Raw genomic sequence first — 26,073 nt, forward strand, 5'->3', positions numbered from 1 at the left:
CAGGAGCCCCAGAAATAGAGGTATCCACTTTTTTCCCTCCACCAGACCTCAATCACCATTTGTAGTCTGGTCCCCTAGCCATTACAGACAGGAGGAACCTTCATGGCTATGTGCTGCGGCCTGTGCCCACCTCTGGAGCGCTAGCCTCACTACCAAAGCCCTTGGCATCGTTGGGGTCCAACACCAGAAATACATATAGCTTTATAAATGGAATTGACTAAGCAAGGGGCATTCTCATTTACTTTGCTGCTGTATCCTAAGATTCTCTAGCAGCTGAGGCTTCCACGTGTTGTTTCTACTTTTTAGAGCCCAAACTCCTTGAGAATAGAGACTTTTGATCTTTGCACATAGTAAATGCTTTTTCACTCAAACATTTGTGAAATCTATCATCAGATAGAAAAGAAGGTTGTGGGCATAGACATCAATACTTTTAAATTTACTCAAAGCTAGTTAAGTGGCCAGACGCTAAGAGTACTCACTAAACTCTGATCACACAGAGTGATCTCCAGGGGAGTACCTTGAGGACCTGTTGTTGGCCCTTTGCTGTTTGGCATTATGATCATGACTCAGCACTGATGACATACTTAATCCAATTTTCTGATGACATATAGCTGGAGAGATAGCTGACACATTGGATAACTGATTCAGGATCCAGAAAGATCCTGACATTATAATAAGGTGTCAGGTTTAATAAAATGTAATGCAATGGGAATAAATAGAAAGTCTTTATGTTTGGATTTAAAAAAACACAAACCTTTATAAGTACAGGATGCAACCAAGGGGCATTTTAGTGGTCAACAAACTCAAATGTCAGTTAATGACATGTGGCAGCCAAAAAAATGAGATTTTTTTTGCTTGCATTAAGAAAGGAACAAAACTAGTAATAGTCCCAGTGTTGATTCATTTTTTAGTTATATTCAATTCTTTATGGCATCATTTGGGGTTTTCTTAGCAAAGGTACTGGAGTGATTTGTCATTTCCTTCTCCAAATAAGGAAACTGAGGCTTTTCCACAGTTATGCAGCTAGTATATGAAGCCAGATTTGAACTCATGAATATGAGTCTTCCTGACTCTAGGCCCAGCATTCTATCCGTGGTGCTACCTCACTGCCTTAACACTATGCTCTCAGACATCTGGAATGTTATTTTCAGTTCTAGGAACTATATTTGGGAAGGATATTGTTGGAGAACATTCAGAGATGGGCACTTAAGATGATAAAAGTAGTGATGCAAGTTCTTCCTATATTAAGGGAATTGTAGAGATTTAGTGCAGAGAAGACCTGTATTCCAAATATTTATGATATTTAGAGGTCTGGAAAAAGGCAAATGACTTGATCAGTTTAGTGCTGGCCAGGAGGCAGAACTAAGAATAAGGGAAAAGAGCAATTAAGTTTGATGTAAGGAAAACTTCCTAACAATCAGTGCTATCCAAAAGCAGAATGAGCAGCAATTAAGCAATCAACACACATCTATTAAGTACTTACTATGTGCTTGAAACTGCTAAGCTTTGGGCATCTAAAGAAGACTAAAGCCAGAACCCCTGCTCTTAGGAGCATACCTACTAAAGGAGAGTTAGGAATAAATAGGTACATAAAAGATGTAAATAGAGGGACATGATGGAGACTGGGGAGGAGTAAGAAGGCTCCTTTAAAAAGTGGCATCTAAGCTATTGAGAAAGGTGATGAGCAGGGTGGTTGTGGGAGTGGAGAAAGGGGAAGATAGTAAGGTAAAAACAAGATTTGTCAATGAATTGGATATGGGAATAGAGAGATGAGTCAAGGGTGTAAAACTGGGAGAGACTGTGAGGATAAACAATATTCTCAGCATCATAGGGAGAGTTTGGTATTTGAGGAAAGAATGTTGTGGACATGCAGAATTTGAAACATCTATGGACATAGTTCTCGTGTCCAGTAGGCAGCTGGAGATATGGAACTAAAAATAAAAAGTCAGAAGGGGAGAGGGCCCTTTTGTGGTTGTTCAGTCATTTCAATTGTATCTAACTCTTTGTGACCCACTTTGGGAGTTTCTTGACAAAGATAATTGCTATAGTTTGCTATTTCCTTTCTCAGAGAACCTAACACAATTAGAAAGTAAAAGTAGAAAGATCCAGCAAAGAACATGGAGAAGGGAGTGGTTAGACAGTTGGAAGAAGAATTGAGAGAGCAGTGCTATTCAAACCCGGGAAAAAGAGTATCCAAAAGAAGAAAGAAAGAAAGAGTCACAGATCACTTTTTAATGGAAATATTGGATGAACAAGTCTGGTATGACAGATCAAAAAAGCAAGAAAAAGTTTTAAAAAAATTTTTTTTCAATTTGAAACAGATTCTATCAATTCTTTTTTTGGAAGTGGATAGCATTTTTCATCACAAGTCTTTCAGGATAATTGCATTTTTGAGAATAGCTAAGTCACTCACAGTTGATTGATCATACAATATTAATGTTACTGAGTATAGTTTTCTGAATCTGCTCACTTCACTTTGTATCGAGTTCATATAAGTCCAGGTTTTTCTGAAAGCTCATTTCTTCTAGCATAATAGTATTCCATCACAATCATATATTTAAACTAGTTCAGTCATTCCCCTGTTGATGGAGGATGATCCCCTAAATTTTCATTTCTTTGCTATGACAAAAAGAAATGCTATATTTTTGTACATAAAGGTCCTTTTCCCTTTTTCTTTTATCTCTGGGGTACAGACCTAGTAGTGGTATTGCTGGGTCAAAGGATATGTTTTATAGCCCTTCAGATGTAATTTCAAATGCTTTCTAGAATGATTGGACTCATTCACAATTCTACCAATAGTGCCCAATTTTCCCACACTCCTCCAGCATTTGTCATTTTTCTTTTCTGTCATATTAGTTAGCATGATAAGTGTGAAGTGCTCAGAGTTGTTTTGATTTGTATATCTGTAGTCAATATTGATTCAGAGCATTTTAAAAAATGACTATAAATAGCTTTGATTTCTTCTTTTGAAAGTTGCCTGTTCATTTTCTTTGACCATCTATCAATTGGAGAATTATTTGTATTCTTGTAAATTTGACTAAATTCTCTCTATTTTTGAGAAATGAGGCCTTTATCAGAGAAGTCTGCTGTAATTTTTTGCAATTATGATTATGTATTTCTCTTCTATTTCCCCCATATCGTTCTCCTCTTATCCTTTTATTCTATCTTTCCTCAAAAATGTTTTGCTTCTGACTATGGCCTCCCCCAATCTGCCCTCTCTTCTATCAGTTTCCTCCCCTTATCTCCTTTCCTTCTTACTTCCTCCTAGAGTGACACAAATTTCTATACTCAACTGAGTCTGCATGTTCAACTGAGCCAATTCCAATGAGAACAAACATTGTCTACCCCCCATCTTCTCTTCCATTGTGAAAGTTCTTTTGCACCTCTTTTATTTGAGATAATTTATCTCATTCTATCTTTCCCTTCCTTTTTTTCTCAGTGCATCCCTCTTTCATACTTCTTAATTTTAATTTTAGTTTTTTAGATCCTTAATCATAGTCAGCTTATACAGATGCTGTCTATGTAGGTATATTCCTTTTAATTGCCCTAATAATGATAAAGTTCTTGGGAGTTACAAGTATCATCTTGAATACCGTATGATTTCTCTTTCCTGTTTATCTTTTTATGCTTCTTTGTCTGTTTTTGAAAAAAATCATATTTTTATTTAGTTCTGGCGTTTTTATCAAAAATGTTTGAAAACCCTCTATTTCATTAAATAACCATTTTTCCCTCTGAAGAATCAATTATATTCAGTTTTTCAGAGTAAGTGATTCTTGGTTGTAATCCTAGCTCTTTTGTCCCCTGGAATATCATTTCTAAGATCTCTCCTCCTTTACTGTATATGCTGCTAAATCTTATGTTATCCTGACTCTGTCTCCACAATATTTGAATTTTTGTTTATTTTTCTGGCTGCTTGCAATATATTCTCTGATCTGGGTGCTCTAGAATTTGGCTGTAATATTTCTGGGAGTTTTTTATTTTGGAATCACTTTTGGTGGTGGTTGATGTATTCTTTTTCAATCTTTAGTTTAAGCCTTTGGTCCTAAGATATCAGGACAGGGTTTTTTTTTTTTTTTTTTTTTTTTGACAGTTTCTTGAAATATTCTTGAAAAATGACATGCTCGAAAAATAACTATGGATATGTATACATATGTTGTATTTAACATATACTTTAACACATTTAACATGTATTTGTCTACCTGCCATCTGGGGGAGGAAGTAGGGGTAAGGAGGGAAAAAGTTGGAACAGAAGCTTTTACAAGGATCAATGATGAAAAATTACCCATGCATATATCTTATAAATAAAAAGCTATAATAAAATATATATAGGCATAAAATTTAACTGAATCTTAAAATTTGAACCTAATTAGGTTCAACTAAAAGGTTTTTAAAAGGTTTGATTGGTTTTTGTCTCGTTTAGAATGATGATTTCTTGGGGGGAAAAAAACAAACAAAAGAAAGGAAAGAAAAATGACATGGCTTTTAGATAGTACAGTAATTCTTAGATTTATCTTTTTTGGGTCTGTGTTAAAATATTTCTCCTTGTTTTTCCAATAATACATTTCATATTTTCTTCTGTTTTTTTTCATTCTTTTGACTTTTGTTTTATAAATTCTTGATGTCTCATGGAATCATTAGCTTCTACTTTTCCACTTCTGATTTGAAGGAATCTCTTGTACCCACCTTCTTTTCCATTTAGTCACTTCTACTTTTTAAGGAGTTCTTAAGTGAATTTTTGTATCTCTTTTTAAATATGGCCAATTCTGATATTTTTTAGGACGTTTTCTTCAGTGAATTTTGGTGTTGCCTTTACCAAGCTGTTGATTCTTAGGAGTTCTTAAGTGAATTTTTGTATCTCTTTAAATATGGCCAATTCTGATATTTTTTAGGACGTTTTCTTCAGTGAATTTTGGTGTTGCCTTTACCAAGCTGTTGATTCTTCTTTTTCATTTTCCTAATTTTTCCTCTACTTTTCTTGGTTGATTTTTAAAATCTTTTTTGCGCTTTTCTAACAATTCTTTTGGGGTCTGGGGCCAATTCACATTTTTCTAGAAGTTTTGCTTATAGCTGGTTTCTTATTATCACTATAGAAACATTCTATGATCAGGTTGCTTTTGCTTGCTAATTTATTAGGCTGTTCCTAACTTTTAATTTTGTTAAGGTTCAATTTTGCTGCCAGACTGTCTGAAAGCTTCAGATTTTTTGTTTTCACATAAAGTTCTGGGGGGAGGGGGTCTATAAGTTTTCAGTTCTTTCAAGATAATAGGGTCTAAGGTAAGTTGTGATCATTGCTCTCCTGACCTATGCTTTGGTCTTTCAAAGACTACAAACTTTTTTCTGCTCTGGAACTACATGGTGTCCATCTGCTTGAGTGTATTAGTCTTCTTCCTCACACTGTAACTGTGACCCAGGGTCAATACAACTGCATACAGTACTAGCCAAAGGGTACCCTGTAATCACCTGCTGACCAATTGTGTGACTTTTTTTTTTTTTTTTTTTTTTTTTTTTTACCATCTGTGGGCTGAACAGAAGCTTTTTTCAATTCAGTTGTCCCTAAGGCCTGCTGCTGGGTTTCTGGGCCCAGCCTGTGTTATATTGAGCTAACCTAGTTGTCTTGGACTGGAATTTTTTTTTTTTTTTTTTACTCTTAAACAGAATGCTATACATTTTTATGTATAAACCATAACAATTTGTTTCTGTTGAGTTCATTGACTTAAATCTTTGAGATTGGCTCTTATATGTTAAATTTTCTATTAAATTCTGATTTAATTGAGACAAAGCCTTGAAAATTTGCACGTTCATTGAATGTCCATTTTTATTAAATATTATACATAATTTTGCTGGAAATGATATTTTTGGCTACAACATAGTTATTTTGAGTACTGGTATATATTATTCCAGGACCTGCAGTCTTTTATTGTGGCTGCTTCTAAGTCCTGTACATTTCTTAATTATAGCTCCAGCATATTTGAATTTTTTTTTATTTCTTGCAAAATTTTCTCTTTGATCTGGGGGTTTCAAAATTTGTCAATAATATTCCTATGTGTTTACCACAAAGGATCTCTTTGAGGTGGTGATCGGTAGAAATTCTCTATTTCTACTTTCCTCTTTCTCCTGTTCCATTACTTAGGACAATTTTCTTTGATTATTTCTTACATTATTGTGCCAAGATTCTTTTTTTTGGTCAGAGCTTTTAGGTAGTCCAATTATTCTTACTTTTTCTCTTCTTGATCTGTTCTCCAGATCTGTTACTTTTCTTATTAGATGATTCACATTCTGTTATTCTTTTCATTCTTTATATTATGTTTTGTTAGTTCTTGGTCTATTGAGCTTCACTGGTTTCCCCTTACTCAATTATAATTTTCAAATAATTAATTTTCTTCTTTAAGACTTTATCTCCTTTTTTAGTTGGTTAACTTTTTTTTTTCACAATCTTGTTTTTCTTGGATTAGTCTTTTAGTTTTTCTTCTCTCATTTTTGTGAAGTTTTTGAAGTATTTTTTTTTTTAGTTCTATAAATTCTCTTTGAGCAGGGAGTGATTTAACATAATTACTCTTTGGGGTAAAAGAGGTATTTTTACTTCACTGTTTTACTCTGAAGATGAACCCTGGTTGAAATTTTCTGACTTACTCTGCCATCTTCTCAGCATCTTTTCCTACTAATCAACTATTATTGGAGAGGTGAACAATTTAACCATTCTGTTGAAAAATTTGGAACTAGGCCCAAAGGCTATAAAACTCTGCACACCCTTTGACCCAGTGATACCACTGCTAGGTATGTATTTCAAATCAAAAAAGAAAAAGAAAAGGAAAGGACCCATATCTACAAAAATATTTATAGCAGTCCTTTTTATGGTGGTGAAGAACTGCAAATTGAGGGGAAGCTCATCTATGAGGTATTAAGTTGTGGTGTATGATTAAAAAAATGATGAGGGAAATGGTTTCAGAAGAAACATGGGAAGACCTAATATGAACTGGTACAAAATGAAATGAGAAGAACTAAGAGATCATTGTGCACAGTGATAGCAATGTTGTAATGATGATCAACTGTGAAAGATGTGACTATTGAAAAATTAAAAAGGGGAAAAAAACAAGAAAAAAGAAAAAGCTAACAAATAACAAAAAATGAAAATACTGTGTTTCGATCCACATTTAGTTTCCATAGTTTTCTCTCTGGATGCAGATATTTTCCATCCCAACTCTATTGGAATTGCCTTGAATCACCACATTGGTGAAAAGAGCCAAGTCCATCACAGTTGATTTCTGATGATCTTTTAATAAGTATTTTAAAAAGAAATTGTTCTCAAGGTTTTCTACTACATTATAAGCTTTGTGTTTTATACACAGCAGGAATTTTATACATATTTATTGATTGCCTTAATCAGGTACCCTGTCCTTACTGTTGCATTTTGCACTGGTATTACTTAGAACTCCTTTGGCTGATGCCTTCTCTGGTTACTTTGTCCCCCACTCTTTTTCAGGCAATGTGATTTTGCCTTCTCCATGAGGAGAGCTGCAGCAGAGGGCTTCTACTCCTCTTCCTATCAATGCATAGATCACAAGGTAGCCTTTTCTTTTTCCAACCTGGGCTAAGCTAATGTGGCCTTCATCTGAGCTCAGATCTTAAGACTGTACTTTGAAACAGTTTCTGCTACCTCCTTAGATATTGGGATGAATCTAGTACCCAAATGCTAATGCCCTGTTCCAGCCCTAAAGTTGCCCAATGCAAACTGACAGATGTTCTTTTCCTCTCCCCCCCCCCCCCAACCTAATTTATCAATCATCACTGGATGTATCTCTATAGTCTAATTCGTTGCCACCACAAAAAACACTGCTATAAATATTTTTTGCAAAAATAGGTCATTTTCCTAATATGAAAATATGTTTAGAAGAATTGCACATGTTTAATCTATGTTGGATTGCTTATTATCTATTGGAGAGAGGGGTGGAGGAAGGGAGGGAGAAAAACTTGGAGCACAAGATTTTGCAAAGATGAACGTTGGGAACTATCTTTGCATGTCTTAGGAAAAATAGTTATAAAAAATGCTTGATCTAAAAAAACCCCAACCCAAATAGGTCCTTTTCCTTTTTCTTTGATCTCTTTGGGATACAGGTCTAATAGTTGTGTATTGAGGGGTCAGAGATTTTATAGCCATTTGGGCACTGTTCCAAATTATTCTCCAGAATAGGTGAGATCAGTTCACTGTTTCACCAATAGTACATCAGCGTCCCAATTTTTCCACATCCCCTGCAACATTTCTCATTTCCTTTATCTGTCATAGATGTGCTAATATATTTTACTTTAATTTACATTTCTCTAATTTAGTGATTTAGAGCATTTTTTAATGTAAATGTTGATAGCTTTGATTTCTTCCTCTGAAAACTGCCTGTTGAAATGACTCTTTATAAAGTTACCAGCTAAATCCTTTTGCTAAATCCATTACCTTTTCCTCTACTTGGAATTCCTTTAGCATTTACCTTTGCTGATTACCTCCTCTTTCTTCCTCCCCAGTTTTTTGTGCCACTGCTCTCTTCTGATACTTCCTGCCTGTCTGACTCTTCACTCACTTTTGCAAGATACTCATCCGTGTCCAATTCTTCATGTGCAAGATGTGCCTAAGTGTTGTCCTGCTTTCTTTTCTCTTCTATTATATTCTTCCTTGCCAGTCTCATCAGTTCCTATGAATTTAACTCTCAATTCTATGAAGATGACTTCCAAATCTAAATATGCAATCCACATTTCCTGATCTTCCTTTAAATGTTCTGCCCATCTGCTTGTACTTAAATGTCCCATAGGCATCTGAAATTTGCTCTAGTATCATTTTCAAAACGAAATTTCTTTCCAAATCAGGTAGTCTCCAAATTTCCCTCTTTCAGTCAAGTATATGATCATTGTTCTGTTTGCCTCATTGCTTCTTAGAGCACAGATCTGACCAGCTTGAAGCCATAAGAGTAACATGCAATTAAAAGTCACTGCCTGGCTTCAGTACATCTTTCAAAGTTGATTACACATTTCTTTTCTTCACTCTGTTCTGGCCTGATTGGTTTACTTTTTGCTTCTCCTATATAATCTTTCCTCTCCCTTTTTAGCATATCTGCCCTTGGGCCTGGGTTAGTTCTTAGTCCTGGAATGCTGTCTTTTCTTACCTTTACTTCTGACTCCCTTTTAGGTCCAGCTTACAGGCAAAATATCCTTTGAGATATTTTCTGATTCCCCTTCCTCCAAATTTATTTTGAATTTGAATTTATTTTGTGTGTATTTACTTATTTGTGCAGGTTTCCTTCCTCCCCTTTTAAATAAGATTGTTAAGGGCAGGACTGTCTTTGTTTCGATTTTGCATTTAGTGCCTATGCTTTTGAATGCCTGATTATTATTCTCTTGCTATTTATCTTGGTTATCAATTATTACTATCCGGTATCTATTAGCTATTTGTATTCTCCACAAATTAAACGTTATTCTCTTTGCAGAGAAAAACAAAATAAATTTTGTAAATCATTACCATGTTATCATTTCCCTGTCCAATCTAAGTTTCCCTTTTAGCCTCCTCTTTTCCTTGTTACAACAAAAAAGGAGCTCATTTATCTGAATCTCAATTTCTTTATTTATAAAATAGAGATAATAACACCCTGCACAATTCTTAGGGTGGTGATAGGATCAAATGGTTTTAAAATTGTATTTTTTTCTATGATAAATGAGATCACATATATATTCTTTTTCAGTGATATATAAATACTGGGTATTTTGAAAGAAAGGAAACCTTGTAAACATTTGTTGTGTGTCAGATTCTATGCTAAGTGCTCTGTGAATATTATTTGATTTGGTTTGCTTTTGCACTTGAGAAATTTGAAGCAGCCAGAGGCTAACTTGTCCAGAATCACACAGCATGTAAGTATCTTGAGATTGATTTTAAACTTAGGTCTTCCTGACTCCATGCTTTCCACTCTTTCCACTGTACTACTTAGCTGCCAGTGAAAAGATCATTTGGATTGATTCCATTAATTTTCAATGCAAAGGCTTATAAGAGAATTAATTGTACATAGTGAATGACAAAGGCAGAATAATCCTAATTCTTAGCAAATTTATGAAATTTTAATACATCATTCAATATATGTTTTTTGGCTTTGCACTCAACTTTTCAAGGTTTCATCATCTGTATATAAAGAAGTTAAGCTTTGATGATATCCAATGCCAGTTGTCCCTACTGCAAAAAACAAACAAACCAAAAAATCACTATGTAGCATCAGATTTAGGAAGAAGTGAGTAGATAATAATAGCTAAGATTTTTAGAGGACTTTAAATTTTGCAAAGTATTTTATTTTTTTGTCCCATTTGATCTTGGGAGATAAGTGCTATTATCTTCATTTTACAGAAGAAGAAATTGAGTGTAGGACAGGTGAAGTGTTATCTTGGACAGATCTGCCTGATGTCACATTCAGCACCCAATTCCTCCATGCAGCACCTGGCTGTCAGTTGGTGAATGGTGATAATAATTTTTTCTGGTGGAATCATGCTTAACTTTATTGTGGTGTAGGATATCAGAAAGAAGCAGAAAACTATTCTAGATGTGGTCAGAACACAGCTGTGGCGGTATAGTCAGGTTTGGGCACTGCATTTTAGCAAGGCATTGATAAAGTTGAAGGATTTTCTAGAGGAGACTCACCCGGGCAGTATGAAAGACCATTGTCCTCTGAGAAGTGGTTGGAGGAATCAGGGATGTATAGCCTGGAGAAGAGAATGTTCTGGGGGTTGGAAGGGGGAGAACATACTAGCTGTCTTCAAGAGTTTGAAAAGCTGTCATATCATTGTGGAGGTTTTAAACTTGTTATTGGTGAAAGGAAAACCTTTTTAATAATTAATACTATCCCAAGTAGAATGCCTTTGAAGGTAGTTTTTTTTTTCCTCTCAGAACCTGTTAGTTTTGGATCATTGTTTAGCAGCTATGCTATTGTAGAGATTCATTTTCCGATATGGGATAGACCTCTCGGGTCCCTTTGATTCTGTCTTCAGAGACTGAACGTTAGTTAGCATCATTCTCCACTTGACAACTTGAAGTTGTCAACATTGACAGAGCATTAGAGTTGAGAAAGGTCTCAATTTTTATGGAATTTTTAATACAGTATTTTCATTTAGTTAGCTTGTGGAAGATCCCTTTTCTCAATCTAAATTTGGGACCTTAAAGGACTGAGTGGTTCTATGAATAATATTTTAATGTTGTGTAAAATCCACTGTGGATTGCTACTGCTCCTTTTTCCAGGTAGCCCTCCACAAGGTCTTTCTGTCACAGAGCTGATGGAGACAGTTAATGGAGTTTCCAAGATGAGCATTGCACATGAAATTGTGGTGAACCAGGATTTCCATATGGAAGAGATGGCCTTATCTCCAGATAGGTAGATGCTTCTCAAAGTTCATTCATTTCTCTCCCTGGCACAGATACATCCAGAGAACAGGCTTTGACCGAATTCAAAGTTTCTTTATTTCATAGCATGAACTTTTAAATTTTATTCAAACAAGAAAAGATATCCTTAATGCTTATGTGTAATTATTGGTATTGAAGTGTTGAAGAAATATTAACCAAGATCAAATTGATGTTATTATTGTGGAAGTTTGCATTTTGGAATTTCAGTTATTAGTTAATAGAATATGTAGGCTTCAGATCTTCTCAGACAGACCCTGAGGAAGTAGCCCCTAGCAGTTTCACATTTCCTTTTTTAATTTACTATAGATCAAACAAGCACCTATTGAAAGATTATTTTTTTCAACAGTGGTGTTGCCAACTCTACTTGTGTTCTGAGAAACACTTTCATAAATTACCCTAAATAATGATCTTGTAAATCAGAATTTTGATAATAAATAATGGCCATATATCGCCAGAAGAAGGGTTCTTCTTTTAGTTAACACTCTAATGCAAATAAGAGTCAAAGAGCATCGACTTTTGACACATTTTCACATTTTTTAAAAAAGCATTTTTCATTTTCCCCGTTTGATATCGAAATATTAGCAAATTTGTAGATCTCTTCATTTTGCCTCCGTGTTGGCCCTTTTTAGGTCTTTGCAAGAAAGTGAATGACTGAATTGCCCAGATTAATGTAGGTCACACTGGACATGTGTGAGAGAAGTATGCCAAACTTGATTCCCCTGGAGCACTAAGTAAGGCTTTATTGAAGTAGCCATTTTGGCACCTTCAGTTCCTCTGTACCCTCGGCCTCCCCTCTTTCACTGTCCCTGGAGTTCCAAGTCAATCCTAGAACCTGGTAGCTGCCATTCACTAGTCAGCCAAGAGTCAAACTGAGGAAGTGAGCAGCCAGAAGAAAGGGCGGCTCTGACTTGAGATCCTAGAGAGTTATGTTTGAGGATTGTGGTGAGATTGCAGGGGCTAGAGGTAAGTCAGAACAAAACGGTGACACCAGGTTTTCTTTTGCTAACCCCTCAACCACAGTGTTAATGATGTAAAGGTTGAGTAAGAAAAAAGTTAAAAATTGCCAATTCATTGGATGATTCTGATGACAGTTGTGGTTTTGTAAAAAGAGGACAAAGGCCAATTCAAAAAAGAACCATTTCAGTTGTCTTCACTTGAAATATGTGCATACTTTTGAAGGTGTTCATAAGAATCATGGTTGTGCCCTTTCTCTCTGAGGGACTTTCCTTCACAGGTCGGCCATCCTCGAGGGGCTGTCTTAAGTGTAAAACTAATTTGTAGAATGTGGGCCCATGCCTATCCCCAGATCTAAATATAATGCCAAATACAGACCCTCTCCTTTTCCTGTTGCTTTTACTCCCCTAAACAAAAATGTGGACATCGTAGCCCTTTAACCACTGTGTAAGTCAGGACAGAGAGCTAGCTCCTTGAGGGCAGAGGCTATTTTGTGTTTTACTTTTGGTACCACAGCAGGGCCTATTAACCTTTTGTGATTGTGGTTCAATCATGTCTGACTCTCAATGACCCTGTAGACCATACAGTCCCTGGGGTTTTCTTGGCAAAGACACTGAAGTGGTGTACTACTGAATTAGGCAAACAAAGGTTAAGTGACAGTCACCCAGTAAGAGTATTGAAGATTGGCTTTGACTTGAGGTCATCCTGACTGGAGGAGCAGCACTCTACCCACTGAACCATCCACCTGCCTCAGACTATGTGCATGGCACATAGTTGTGCCTAATAAGTTGTTGCCTACTTACTGAATGATGAAAAAGTCTGAATTATTCATTTATCCTTTTCTAGTCTGGAAAGCAAGATTAAGGAGACAATGCACAATGCTTTCTGGGACCATCTTCGAGAACAGCTGTCAGCTGTTCCTCCGGATTATACTTATGCTCTACAGCTTCTAAAAGAAATCAAAGAGGTGAGCCCCTCTAACGATGGTGCTGGGTCATTGTTTGCTTCAGCTCAAGTATTTGGGGATGAAGTTCTTAGTCTAGTGGAATCTCAGTTGATATTTATGCAACCAGTATATTTTCTGTTAAAAAATGAACAAATATTTATTGATGGCCTATAAAGTACAAAGGTTCTTTGAATGTAAACAAGATGAGACTCTTGACTTCATAATTCTGTAGTTAATATAAGTCAAGTGTGCCATTGTCCACAGCACGACCACAAATTCCAAGAGACTTCCAGCGGGATTTCAGAGGAGACAGAAAAAGCCAACCAATTAGAAGAATCAGGAAAAGCCTTTAAGAAAGAGGTGGCATTTGATTACCTACAGAGCGGTCTCATCAGACTGGCCTATATAGTTACAGGAGAGTTGATATCTAATGGTGTAACTAAAAGGACATTGGTCTAGAATCAGGAGCCTGGGATATCCATTCTTCTGGCACCAACTAGCTATGTAACCTTGGACAAGGTACTCCACTCGTCAGTAGAATTTAAATAGAAATCTAAGGTGAGTATATTGTAAGTGGAACAGTAGCTTCAAAAGCACAAAGGTGGGAAGAGGATATGTCTGGGTTGGAGGGAGAATAATTCAGTCTGTCAGGGCCAGATTGCGAAGACCTTTGAAAGCCATTTTGAAAAATTGGGACTTTAAGCAATGATTGCTGAGAGGACAAGCAATGGGCTTAGGGTTTTCTTTAGTCCACATCTGAAACAGATGCTTTCTTAATTTTTCTATTTCCTAGGAAAGAATAGAATATTTGTTAGGACAATGTTTATTATTTATTTATATATCAATTTATATTCATTTTATTTATTATAACAATAAAAAGTTCAGTAGACTATTTTGAGTGAATAACCAGGAATCCTCATTTACCTATTTGAATGTTATTTCTGTCAGTTGGCATCTCAAAAAAAAATCCTCTTTAATAAGGACAATACACCATGGGGCATGTTCTGAATTTGCCATACTCTTCTCCTGTAGCCTGTATAGGAGATAGTGGGTATGAACACACCATTGCTGTAGCAGGAATAAGCACCTCCCAACTCTCTTGGCTACATAACACCCCGACACCCCACCTTGGCAGGAGGTCTTTCCTGTTCTGCCTAGTTGCTAGTAGTGCCTTCTTCTCTGAAATTCTATTAATTAGATTATTCTATCTATTCAGTAGGTATCTTGTATGTATATAGCTTTTCACATAGAGCATCAAAGGATGCTAAGTTACTAAGAAGAAGTTAGTTACTAGGAAAAAAAAATGTTTAACCTTTGTATCTACAGCACCTGGCCCATACCAAGTTTTGCTAAATACTTGCTAACTACTGACAGGAACATCTTTATTAGGCCTTAACCTGTGGTCTCCAAATATGTTTAAAAGATTTTTTTGATAACTATTTCAGTGTAATTGGTTTCTTTTGTAATCCTGCATATTTTGGTTTATGAATTTAAAATTTGCATAAAGCCTTCAAATGCTTTGCCAGGCTATCTGAGGGATTCCTTGGCACAAAAGAAGTAATGCTCTAAATAGAATGTTACAGAGAAGGCCAGGAAGTCCAGAGCCTAAGTTTCCCAAGTATTCATTAGACCCAGGATTTAGCTAAAGATTGATGGTTCTTTGGAGAAGTATTATTCTGCTAAGCAATAATGCAGGCAATGGATTTTCTTTCCTGGGCAGATTTTGTTATCGCTGCTCCTTCCTCGCCAGAACCGCCTAAAAAGTCAGATTGAAGAAGTGATGGATATGGAGCTACTTAAGCAGGAAGCTGATCATGGAGCATTGGATGTGTCTCATCTGTCCACCTACATCCTGAGCATGATGACAATGCTTTGTGCACCAGTTCGAGATGAAGAGGTTCAGAAACTTGAGAGCATATCAGATCCTGTGCAGTTACTGAGGTGAGAAATGAGAGCCACTGGCCTCAGAAACTGGCTTGTTTTCTGTGCCAGGAAAATTTTCTGAGGTCATACTAATTATATTCTCTAGCTCTGCCAGACCCGATTAAAATGTATTTCTCTTTGCCTAAATAGAAAGAACCCCAAAGTTCCTAACATAAAATAGTAATGAAATGCTTACACCAGCACTGTTATCTCAAAAACAAAATGAAACATTTAAAGGAACAGTTTGTTCCTTCTAATGTCTGCTGGCTTTTTCCCCCCTAAGTATAATAGGGTTAATCTTCTGTTCTTTTCTCACCCTTAGTTTGATAGCTCTTCCACTCAAATCCTCTGCCTTGTAGGAAAAGTGACCCTTGCTATGGCAGCTCAAGGCAGGTCCTAAAATATTTTCAAGTTATGGGCACACTGATGGACCCATAGGTCACTAAGATTTTTGAGGACCAGTCCAGATAAATTGAGAGAGACTTACCTATAGATTGATAAGAGTAATTAATTTTTCACCTGTAACACTTCTCATCCATTAAGACATCCAGGGACTATGATCTATGTTGATAGAGTACCTGTATGGACAAAAGCATTGATTCCTGAAAGTCAATTCAGCTCTCTCTATATGTATAATTTGTGATTATAATGGAACCCATTAATGTCTTTCTAACAGATAGTCATTTTTTATTCACAACCTACTTTATGCAAACACAAATCCTATGACTAGATAGGAATAGCAATTATCCCTACTTTATGTATGGAAAAAACAAGGTCTCCTACAAGTGACAAATTTAAAAGTTCTTATTTCCAGTACATCCAGAAGAGAATCTAATGATGGGGCAGCTAGGTGGTCCAGTGGCTCGAGGCCCATCTTCCTGAGTTCACATCTGGCCTCAGACACTAGCTGTGTGACCTGGACATGTCACTTAATCCTATTTGCTTCAGTTTCCTTATTTGTAAATTGAGCTGAAGAAAATGGCCAACTACTACTCCAGTATCTTTGCCAAGAAAACCTAACTACGGCATGAAGAGTTAGACATGATTAAAAAAGAGCTGAATAACAGCCAACCAACCAACCAACCAACAACCAACAATCCAAATAGAAACATGACTTTCTGAGAAGTAGTTATGATGTAATGTAAAGCTCTTCTTAAGAAGTACTTTGCTTTGCTTAATTCATTTGGTTCCAAGTTGCTTGGGATCGGTTTGTGGTTTTTATTTGTAATTATTAAGTTATATACATTTGAACATTTACTGTGTGACTCAAGAAGAGACAATTCACCTCACTTCTTTGGGCCTTAGTTTCCCCACCTGTAAATTGAAAATTTAGGACAGGATGATTTTTAAAGTTGCTTTTTAAGTTCTAAAATTTCCTGACACCTAGCACCAGGGCTTCAGTCTTCCATGCTTTTTCTCAGTGTTTAATTTTTTATTTCCTCCTCTGGCAGGGAAATATTCCATGTTCTAGGCCTGATGAAAATGGACATGGTGAACTTCACCATCCAGAGCATACGACCACATCTGCAGGAGCACTCAATCCAATATGAACGGGCCAAATTCCAGGAGCTTCTCCAGAGGATGCCTAGTATGTACAGGAATGGGGATAAGATAGGAGCACTAGCAAATGACTGCTGGTGTTTTTTTTTATGCTTGTGGTGGGGAAGGGACTATGACTATCATTTTTACAACAGTAAAAAAAAAAAGCTTCTCGCTGCCCTACGGGGCAGCAGAGTAGATGGCAGTCACTTACTTGAGCACTTAAAGCAAAAAGTTTCACAAATCATTTCTTTATTGATGATATATCTGGAGTGTACAGAATGTGAGGTCCTATAAATCTCCTTTTTTTCCTTATAGACTTCCTGGATCACACCACAAAGTGGCTAAGCCAAGCAGCTACTGAAGTTATGACACCCCCTCCACCCCCCTATGACCCTCCCGAGCAAATCACTTCTTCACCTGCAGATGAGACAATGAAAGACAATCCTATAAGCCCCTCAATGGTGTTAAATCAGGGTTACATGAATCTTCTTCACTGGGATCCTGACAATGAGGAATTTCCCGAGGTATGGCTGCTGGTGGGGACATTTCTTCTGGTGTCAGGGTCTGCAGGTGGAGTCCTTTCCATGCTGACTACGGGCTATTTTTTCATCTTAGACTGTGATGATGGACAGAACCCGGCTGCAGGAGATTCAGTGCCAGTTAAATCAGCTGACCATTTTGGCCTCCGTATTGCTAGTAGCCAACAGTTACTGTGGCCCTAAGTTACTGGGTTCACCTCAATTTGTAGACAGACTGAAACAAATAATCAAAGTCCTCTTGGAGGGAAATCAGTCAAGGTGAGTAATATCAATCTTGATCTTTTCTGGAGTCCGGGATGTATCTGGAAAGCAGGAACTTGACAAATAGTTCTTTCATCATATAAATATTTTTGGTATTTGAAATTACCATTGATTTTTTTTAAACATCTTTTTTGACATCTTTGAGTATCAAGGTATAAAGGATTCATCTTCTGTTCAGTGAATAGTGTTGGGCCAGTCTTGACAGAGCTGATTACTCAGAGTGTGGGTTGTCAGTAAGGTAATAGTACTTATTACCTATGCCTCCCCTCTATGTAGAGACCACTCAAGAACATTCTGAAAAGGAAACCTAGAAACAAGATTTGTGGAACTAGTTAGAAGAGTTGATGAGCATTCCTATAGCAGTTACTGATGTAGTTAGAAGTAAATGTTGCTAGTATTTTTTTTTAGGAGAAATGCAACAAAGTATCATGTGCAATAATTATTGGATCCATCACTGACCAGGTGCATTACCTGAGATACATCACTTAAACTCTCTGTACTAACTTCTTCGTTTATAAAGGGCGGGCACTGGACAAAGGTCCCTGCCAGCTCTTTCCAAATTGTCCACATCGATGAAGCAGTTATCTTGATTGCAACCTTGAAATTCCTGCATTATACTTATTTGTCAGTATCTGCTGGTCTTTAGATGGGAGGGATTGGTATGGTTTTTTTCATTAGGTTCCTCCTCCTACATAAGATGCCTTACTTACACAATGCACAGAATTAGAAATTGTTGGCTTTTTGTTTCCTGTGATTCAGGCTCAATGAGGCCTTGCTGAGTATAAGTGACCAAGTGCTTCAGGAAATACAGCAGGCCCTTGTGGACCTGAATCTTCCTGCTTTAAGCAAAGAAAATGCGGCTTCCCTGTCAGGCCAGATCCACAGTGTGGCCAAGGAGGACAACTGCGTCCGCAGCATCATTGGTGAGACACTTGTGGGCAAAGGCAGATAGTCTATCTGTAGCAAACAGATGCAGAATTATTTAAAGTTTCTAAGACTCAGTGTTCTTGGAAGTACTGCTTTGACCAAATCATCAGATTCAAAGCTGAGGCTGCCCACAGAAGATATATTCTCTGTGGACATCAAGACTTTTCAATTAATATGTTGCTCACTACAAGTGAGATACTTTTGTCTTATTCTTTGGATTGCTTTTGATCTTCCCAGCTCTAGACTACTCACTAGTGTGGGAATTGTTTATTAGCTCCAGTTCTTTATGGAAGGTGAGAGTCTGGTTGTTGCAATCTTTTAAAAACATTTTTATTGTACTTCAGGGACCCAACCATTAAAGTGATTTGGGGCCATTTATTTCAACTTACAAGCCCATCCTTTCTGTAAACTCCATCACTCATCTCTGGTACAAATCTAGTGTTATTTTGCTGAAGGATTTGTTCTCCTGGTGGATACCTCCCCAAGTCTAGCAGTGAATTCCTTCAGATTTTTTTCTAACTTCAATTGCACCTCAGCTTATGTGCTTTAGCCCTAAACGAAGTATAATTATAACATGCCATATAGTAGAAAAAGTACTAGATATGAGTGAGGCCAGTCAAAGGCCATCTCCTGACTTCCTACAAGGCTCTGCTCAAACTATGTTAAGCCTTTCCTGTCCCCTATGCCCCACCCTATACCTTCCCTTTTCAGATTACATTCATAAACACATAGCCTTCATATGTATTCAGTATATATCCAGTTGCTTATGTTATTTCCCTCACTCTTGTTAAGGAGAGGGAATAAGTCCTCATTTTTGGCCTTTGTATCTCCAGTGCTTTAGCACATTGTTAAATAATAACATAAGTAATAAATGTTAGATGGACTCACTAGCAGCAGAGAGATCTTGTCATTACACCAGTGTTCATTTGGTGTCCATAATTTCCTTCCTTGAACTCTGCTACTGTCTGTCAATATTCGCAGATCAACGGATCCGTTTGTTTCTCAAATGCTGCCTGATCCGGGGAGTGCAGCCTTCTCTGAGGGATCTCCCTGGAGGCATTACTCCTATTGAAGAGGAGCTGGCAGAAATGGGCCAAAGGTTTTCCTGCCTGATACATCACAACCAACAAGTGTTTGGGCCCTACTATGCTGGCATCTTAAAAAAAGTGCTCTACTCTCCACAAGAGTCGGAAGCAAGCGTGGATTCTATCTGACATCTCGAGGGGAACGCCCTGATGTGGGGCGGGGAAGAGAAGAGAGCTCTTTGTCCGTTGCCTGTGGCTGGCATGACAGCCACATCTCCTCTTCCCCCCACTGCAGCCAGAACACCAAGGCTGCATGTGAACACCAAGCTGCCTGAGCCCTTTTTACCAATAAATTTCTGAGCTGCAAGAATCATTTGCTCCTGTGCTGGAGCTTTAGGCTTAGCTGCTGGGCTCCACTCCACCTATTGGTTGGTTAGTTGAGAAGCTAAAGGGTCTGGACAGCTTTCCATAGCAACTTGGGAAATCTGATATTGCTATTTTGTTAACTTCTGGTAGTCAGTGTAATGTTCTCTGGTTCGGTTTCCTTGGGGTCTCTGGGAGCAGCCTTTGTTTCAGTTCAGAGTAATCACCATAAGAACAGCCAGGTGTTAAAAGTCCAAATCCTTTATTGTCGCCTTCAAAGTCCTATCTCCTTCACTTGGGGCTCAGCTAGCTTTCTGGAGGCCTTCCGGAGTCTTGGTTTCAGTGGAGAAGCAAAGGAGGAGAGCCTGACACCAAGGGTGGTGTAAGGTAAAATGAACGAATCTCTGAGTCCAAAGGTTTGTGCTTCAGCCTCCAGCCACCACAGAGGTGGATAATGGAATGAATCTGTCTCGGCCTCTAGAGAGCTTCTAGTGCATTTCTCCTCCATGGCTCTCAATCCCTGCTTATATGCTCTACACTGAGTATAAACCAATCATTATATCACTAGGAAACCATTTGTTGTAAGATTAAATCAATCATACTAAACCATGCTAAACTAGATAACCATTGTCTCTATCAATTCCAGTGACTTAGCACCTTGTAAGAATCCTTTGTTTCAAGTTCAGAGTTCTGGCCCAGAACATTTCCCGCTTTCTTTTGTTTTAGAACATAGGTGATCATGCTTCTCAAGGTGAGAACCCCCAAAAAGGAGGTGATCACGCCTTCCCTGATTCCTCAAAAAAGGGGTGAAAACACCATCAAAGGAGGTGATCACACCCTCCCTGATGTCTCAGGAAGGGAGGTGAAAACACCAAAGCAAATGGGGAATCTAACCAGATTAGTGGGTTTCTGAAGGGTCTCACTTAAAACAGGTATACATAAATCCATCAACATGGGAGGTATTACACATGATTACATAAATTACACAAGCACATAATACAGGCTAGTAGTGATATAACAAATAACATGAATCAACATTATATACATGACCATAAGTCCTAGAAATAGTCCAAAAGGAATCTATTGTCCATTACTTCGGGAATGCTATGATTTCTGCAAATTTTGAAGTCCTATATCAGTCTTATGTCTCAGAGAATCCAATAATTCCTTCTAGTTTTGAAGTTCTGCACAGTCTTATCAACAATTTGTCATCTCAGAAAATCTAACGATTCTTGCTGGTTTTAAAATTCTGTAATAGTCTCATCAGCCATGCTCTTTCAATGTCAGATGTTTCTTAGGTCTTCTTTGTTTAGAGGTTTTTCTTTTTTTCTGTCTCCGATGGACAAGACAAATATGGCTCGTTGGCACCCATCTGATTCCTTCTCCATCTGTAGAAATACAAGCAAACGCTTTCTCCCAAGCAGTTAACCTATCTGGTCCCTTCTATTCACCACTTTCTAAATCTGTCCTCATCACTTGGTAATTATATTGGAGCTGCTCGCACTGGACACTGCCCTTCTGTTGGGTTAAAAGCCTGTATTCTCCCCAATTGTAATCCTTTTCTTCTATCAGACTGCTTCTCTGCTGATCATATCAGAATCCTGAACTTCTAAAGACTCTTTGGGTGTAATACCAGCTGCCATATCATACTCCACCTGTTTTTTGTTTGAGGTCTTGGAGCTGGGCCCTGCCTCTCATTTCTCTGGGTCAATTACATTCTGAGGTCCAGTGGAAGCCTTGGTTGCATTTTGGACATGGGGTTTTAGGTCTTCTCTCACCCTGTCCTCTCACTCTATATACCTACACTGGGCTTTCAATGCCCTATTTTTCCACACTTAAAGAAAGCATCGTTAAGAAGTTTCTCTAGAAGTCCCTTGCCAAGAGGGACCCTGTCTTCCCATGTTCATCATTGTCTGGGTATGGTATGCATTTGTGCCCACTGTGGCACAGCGTCTTATGATCATCTCTAAAGGAGCATCTTTGTGTAGTCCCCATATAATTCTTCTGCAAACCTCATTAGCAGCCAGTTGTCTTATAATTCCTGTATCTGCATTTTCTTCAATGGTTCTTGTGACAGCTGTTTGCAAATATCCCACAAAATCAGCAAAGGGTTCACTGGGATCTTGCTCTATTTTTTGTGAAGGCTTTACCTCCATTTTTCCCTGAGAGGGAGCCCCATGCTTTGATAGCAGGAGCAGCAATTTGCTCATATGCTATCAAACAATCAATCTGTGCTAAAGCATCTGTATACTGACCTTTTACCTTTTAGTTGGTCAAAGGTAATTTTTGTATATTAACTCTGGTTTGAAGGATAAGCATAGTTCACTATACTATAAAAGCCACAAGTTTTGTCCAGGTTCTAAACATGTCCTTGCTATAGATTTCCAATCACTACGGGTTAAAATTTCATAAACCAAATTCTCATAAATTCAAATACCATCTTAACATAAGACGATGTAGCCCCATAAAGAGTGCAACCCTTTTTCAAATCCTTAATTTTTTCCAGATCAAAAGGAGTATATCTTCTCCTTTGTTGACCTGAAGAATCAAATTCTTCAATCACAGGGTATGCTTCTATTAAATCAGATATATCCTGTCCTTTTTTTGCTTTAACTAGTGCCTTTTGTAATCTTGTCATGGGGGCAGACAAAGCTCCTACATGGGTGGTGTTGATTGTATTATTGTCTTCTCCCTTCCCCCCCCCATGAAGGGTTAATTGAAGAGAGTAGGTCAGGGGACGGGGAATGCCTTAATGGCTCCTGTTGTAAAGCACCATCCACACTCCTTAATTTCATCAGAATTGTACTTAATCTCCATTCTTGTCTAATTCTTCATGCTTTTCACCTAGTTTGTATGGATCCTCCACCTCCTGCTCTTTTTCTTTTCTATAACTTATATTTCCTAAAGCTGATTGTATTAAGTTACATGTATAAAATGTTTCTTTAGAAATTGAATCAGGGCCATTATCATTGTAGTATTCACATAGTTGCTCTCCTATGAATTTCCACTCATCTGGATCTAATTCTTTTTCCTTAGAGAACCAAGGAGATGTGTATTCTCAAAGTTCAATGATCTGCTCCCAAGTTACAATCAAACCTTGGCTTTTAATGAGTTTAACCATGCTTTCTACACATTTTCCTTGACGTGGAAAAGGCTCCTTTCTTAAACATCTGTCCCATTTCAACTGAAGCACTAGTTTAGCCCTTTAAAAAGTTTCCTTCTTGTACTCACCTTAATTTCTGGGTCATAGATGAAGGTTCTTGGTCCCACGTTCAGGCACCAAAATGTAATGTTCTCTTGTTCGGTTTTCCTGGGGGTCTCTGGGAGCAGCCTTCGTAATCACCAGAAGAGTAGCCAGGTGTTAGTCAATCCTTTATTATCTCTCTGCCTGATGCTGGGCAGCTATTCTGGAGAGCCTTTCAGTCTGGCCTTTGTCTTAGTGGGGGAAGTACAGGAGCCCAGGCCAGCCACCACCAGGAAGATTGAAGATTGAATTGAATTTCTCCCCTTGGTTCTGAAAGCTTAAGCTCCTTCCTCTAGTCCTTGTCTTCTCTGCCTCTGAGAGCTTCTTGTGCATTTCTCCTCTGTGGCTCTCAATCCCTACTTATTTGCTCCACACCAAGTATAAACCGATCATTATATCACCAGGAAACCTTTAGTAGTTGTAAGATTAAATCAACCATACTGAACCTAATCATACTAAATTAGATAATCTCTTATCAATTCCACTGACTTGGCACCTTGTAAGAATCCTTTGTTTAAATTTAGAGTTCTGGCTCATAACAGCCAGGACACCAAGATTCTGTTCCTAAGTGTCATCCTAGATGACAGGGTGGTCTATCCTAAGGGGAAAAGTATAAAACTGGTGCTGGTGAAGGGCCCTCAGGCTAGTATCCTTAGAGTGTATCATCATGGGCCCACTTGATGACAAAACCACCTCTAACCATATCTATAACTGGATAACATCAAGGAGTTCAAATGGGGCATCTTTTTGAAATGGGCAACCTCTAGAGAATGGAAATTATTCAGTCTTGGTCAGTCAGGGGAAAGAAAGGGAGTATAGAAAAGGGAAACAAGTTATCCCAGGAAAGCGATTCTTGTGAGGAGTATGATTGGTGAGGAGTGAAATGAAAATTCTGCCATTTATAATTAAAACCTGGAATGAATAATTTGAGTTTTTGAGTTGATCCTCTTATGTGTCCATATGGATGGATGAGGGAAGATCATAGAGCAGTAAGGGACCTTGCAGATCATTGAGTGTAACCTCTTTATTTCACAGAGGAAGAACTGAGTTCATATAATTATGGCAAATCCTGGACTGATGGGGGAAGGGGGAGCATCATGACTTCTTGTCCATGTTTTAATACTAAAATAGAAATGGATTCCCTGCAGGCTAAAGACTTTATTTTATTAAGGTAATTATTCATCATTTTGCTTAAAACATTTCCTGGTAACAATTTAAGTTTGACCACCTACTTTAAAAACACATAAGAACTTCATACACTCCAAAATAGTACGTTAGCTAGGGTTGTCAGGTTAAATTCCGAATATTTTTTAAAAATCAGGCCTCAAAAGTTCATCACAAGATAAAAATAATAAACAAAATCCCTTACAACTGCAGGGACTACTGAATTAACATTATTGCTCTCCATAGCTTTTTAAGAATTGTATTTCATGCAGATGGGAGCCATGGAATTACATGGAGCTTTAGAGGTTATTAATTTTAATTTTTATGCATCCTCCCTGTTGAATTAATAGCCTGATCACTCTTTTGAGGCCCCTTCAGCCTATCATTACAAGTGAATGTTTGTTTCAGGCCTGTCTGTTTCACTACTGTCATTGATAGAGGACAATCTGCAGAATTAGGCTGGGGCTCCAAGGCACTCTTAATCTTAAGCTTTAAACCAAAAATCACAGAGAATACACACTGCTCAAAAAGATTTCAATTTATATTGTTCACAAAACTAAGGAAAACTACTGAAGACTAATGAGTAGAAGGGAGAAAAGATAGGAGAGGTAGGTACTATATTGTAAAAGAAGGATGCGAAGGATGCGCATAGAGGGGATCATTTAGACCCTTTCCCAACAAAGTCCAAACAAAGTCCAAAGGTATATTCTTTTTCTGAGGTCCAGGTACCATGATTCAGAAGAATGGCAGAGCTGGTATTACAGCCGCCTTGCCCACTGTTTTGGGTCACAGTTTTGTCACATCCAACAGACTACATTTGGGGTTTTCTTGGCAAAGATATGTATTTGTATATAATGAGGCAATACAGAGTTCAGTGACTTGCCCAAAGCCACACAGCTAATGTCTGACACTAGATTTGAACTCTGGTCTTCTGACTCCAGGTCCAGCATTCTACTGCCTTCAATTTCTATGTTGTTGGAAAAGGGGGGAAGTGGCCTAGATCCCAGAATTAACAGAATAACCAGAACTAAAATGAAGCCACTGTGGTCTACCCCATCTTGCTCCTAAGAGTGTCTTTTCCAGGGTAGAGACTAATTCTTACATTGAACTGAATCCAGTCTTCCATATAAATGCTACCCATTTTCTTTGGTGTGAACCCAGAATAAATCTTAATTCCTTTTCCAAACGAGTCCTTCAGATATTTGAAAGCACCAATTGTGTCCTCATCAAGTACCAGCCAGCATTTGACTAGAGTAGCTCATGTCCCATACCTATGCCCCCCATCAAAGATGGTCAACAGGACTTGGTATTTGTTCTTTTAATGTTTGCTGTGCACTGCTTTGTAGAGGTTGTTTTTCATGTAAGTCTTCTCTGTAAAGTCCTTACTTGGGGCCTGCCTTCTGCTCCCTCTGATTCCCTACAATGCCTAGCACAGTACTAAAGATAATAGGAAAAAGTGAGATCCAACTGGTTGATGATTCAATACAGGTGTTCAATATAGGAAATTCTAAAGGAACAACGTACAAACATCTATATAGAAGGCACAATCGTAATACAAAGAACATCTATTTACAAGCACCCAGATAACATCTTGGCCATAAAGTGTAATTGACATAGGCAGCACAATTTTCAAACATATCAGTATGAGGAAAAAACAGAAAAATTCAAAAATGACAAGGCCCCACATTCCTGGTTTAAATGAGTCTTTTTTAATTCAGTTAAAGACCTCAGAGAAGGTTACCAATGTAGAAATGACGCCAGAGTCAAAA

The 26,073-nt window shown here is 37.8% G+C and overlaps 1 protein-coding gene across 5 annotated transcripts in view; it reads left to right on the forward strand.

The window, feature by feature from the left end:
• The window catches only part of TCP11 (t-complex 11), a 33,604-nt gene extending 13,698 nt beyond the window's left edge, over nucleotides 1-19,906 (forward strand). For 3 of the 5 annotated variants that reach the window (XM_012548990.2, XM_012548989.2, XM_031965016.1), the window contains exons 2-8: nucleotides 13,217-13,337; nucleotides 15,037-15,257; nucleotides 16,691-16,827; nucleotides 17,097-17,305; nucleotides 17,397-17,578; nucleotides 18,341-18,504; nucleotides 19,490-19,906. In XM_012548990.2, the coding sequence (XP_012404444.1) occupies nucleotides 13,242-13,337; nucleotides 15,037-15,257; nucleotides 16,691-16,827; nucleotides 17,097-17,305; nucleotides 17,397-17,578; nucleotides 18,341-18,504; nucleotides 19,490-19,722 (1,242 nt within the window). In that variant the 5' untranslated portion in view covers nucleotides 13,217-13,241 and the 3' untranslated portion in view covers nucleotides 19,723-19,906. Of the gene's footprint in view, nucleotides 1-11,254; nucleotides 11,388-13,216; nucleotides 13,338-13,580; nucleotides 13,875-15,036; nucleotides 15,258-16,690; nucleotides 16,828-17,096; nucleotides 17,306-17,396; nucleotides 17,579-18,340; nucleotides 18,505-19,489 lie in introns of those variants that run through there. The other 2 variants (XM_031965014.1, XM_031965017.1) reach the window with 2 other exon arrangements.
• The last annotated feature ends 6,167 nt before the right edge of the window (nucleotides 19,907-26,073 follow it).

The sequence above is a fragment of the Sarcophilus harrisii genome, chromosome 4 (assembly GCF_902635505.1).
Source record: "Sarcophilus harrisii chromosome 4, mSarHar1.11, whole genome shotgun sequence".
Classification (NCBI taxonomy): Eukaryota; Metazoa; Chordata; class Mammalia; order Dasyuromorphia; family Dasyuridae; genus Sarcophilus; species Sarcophilus harrisii.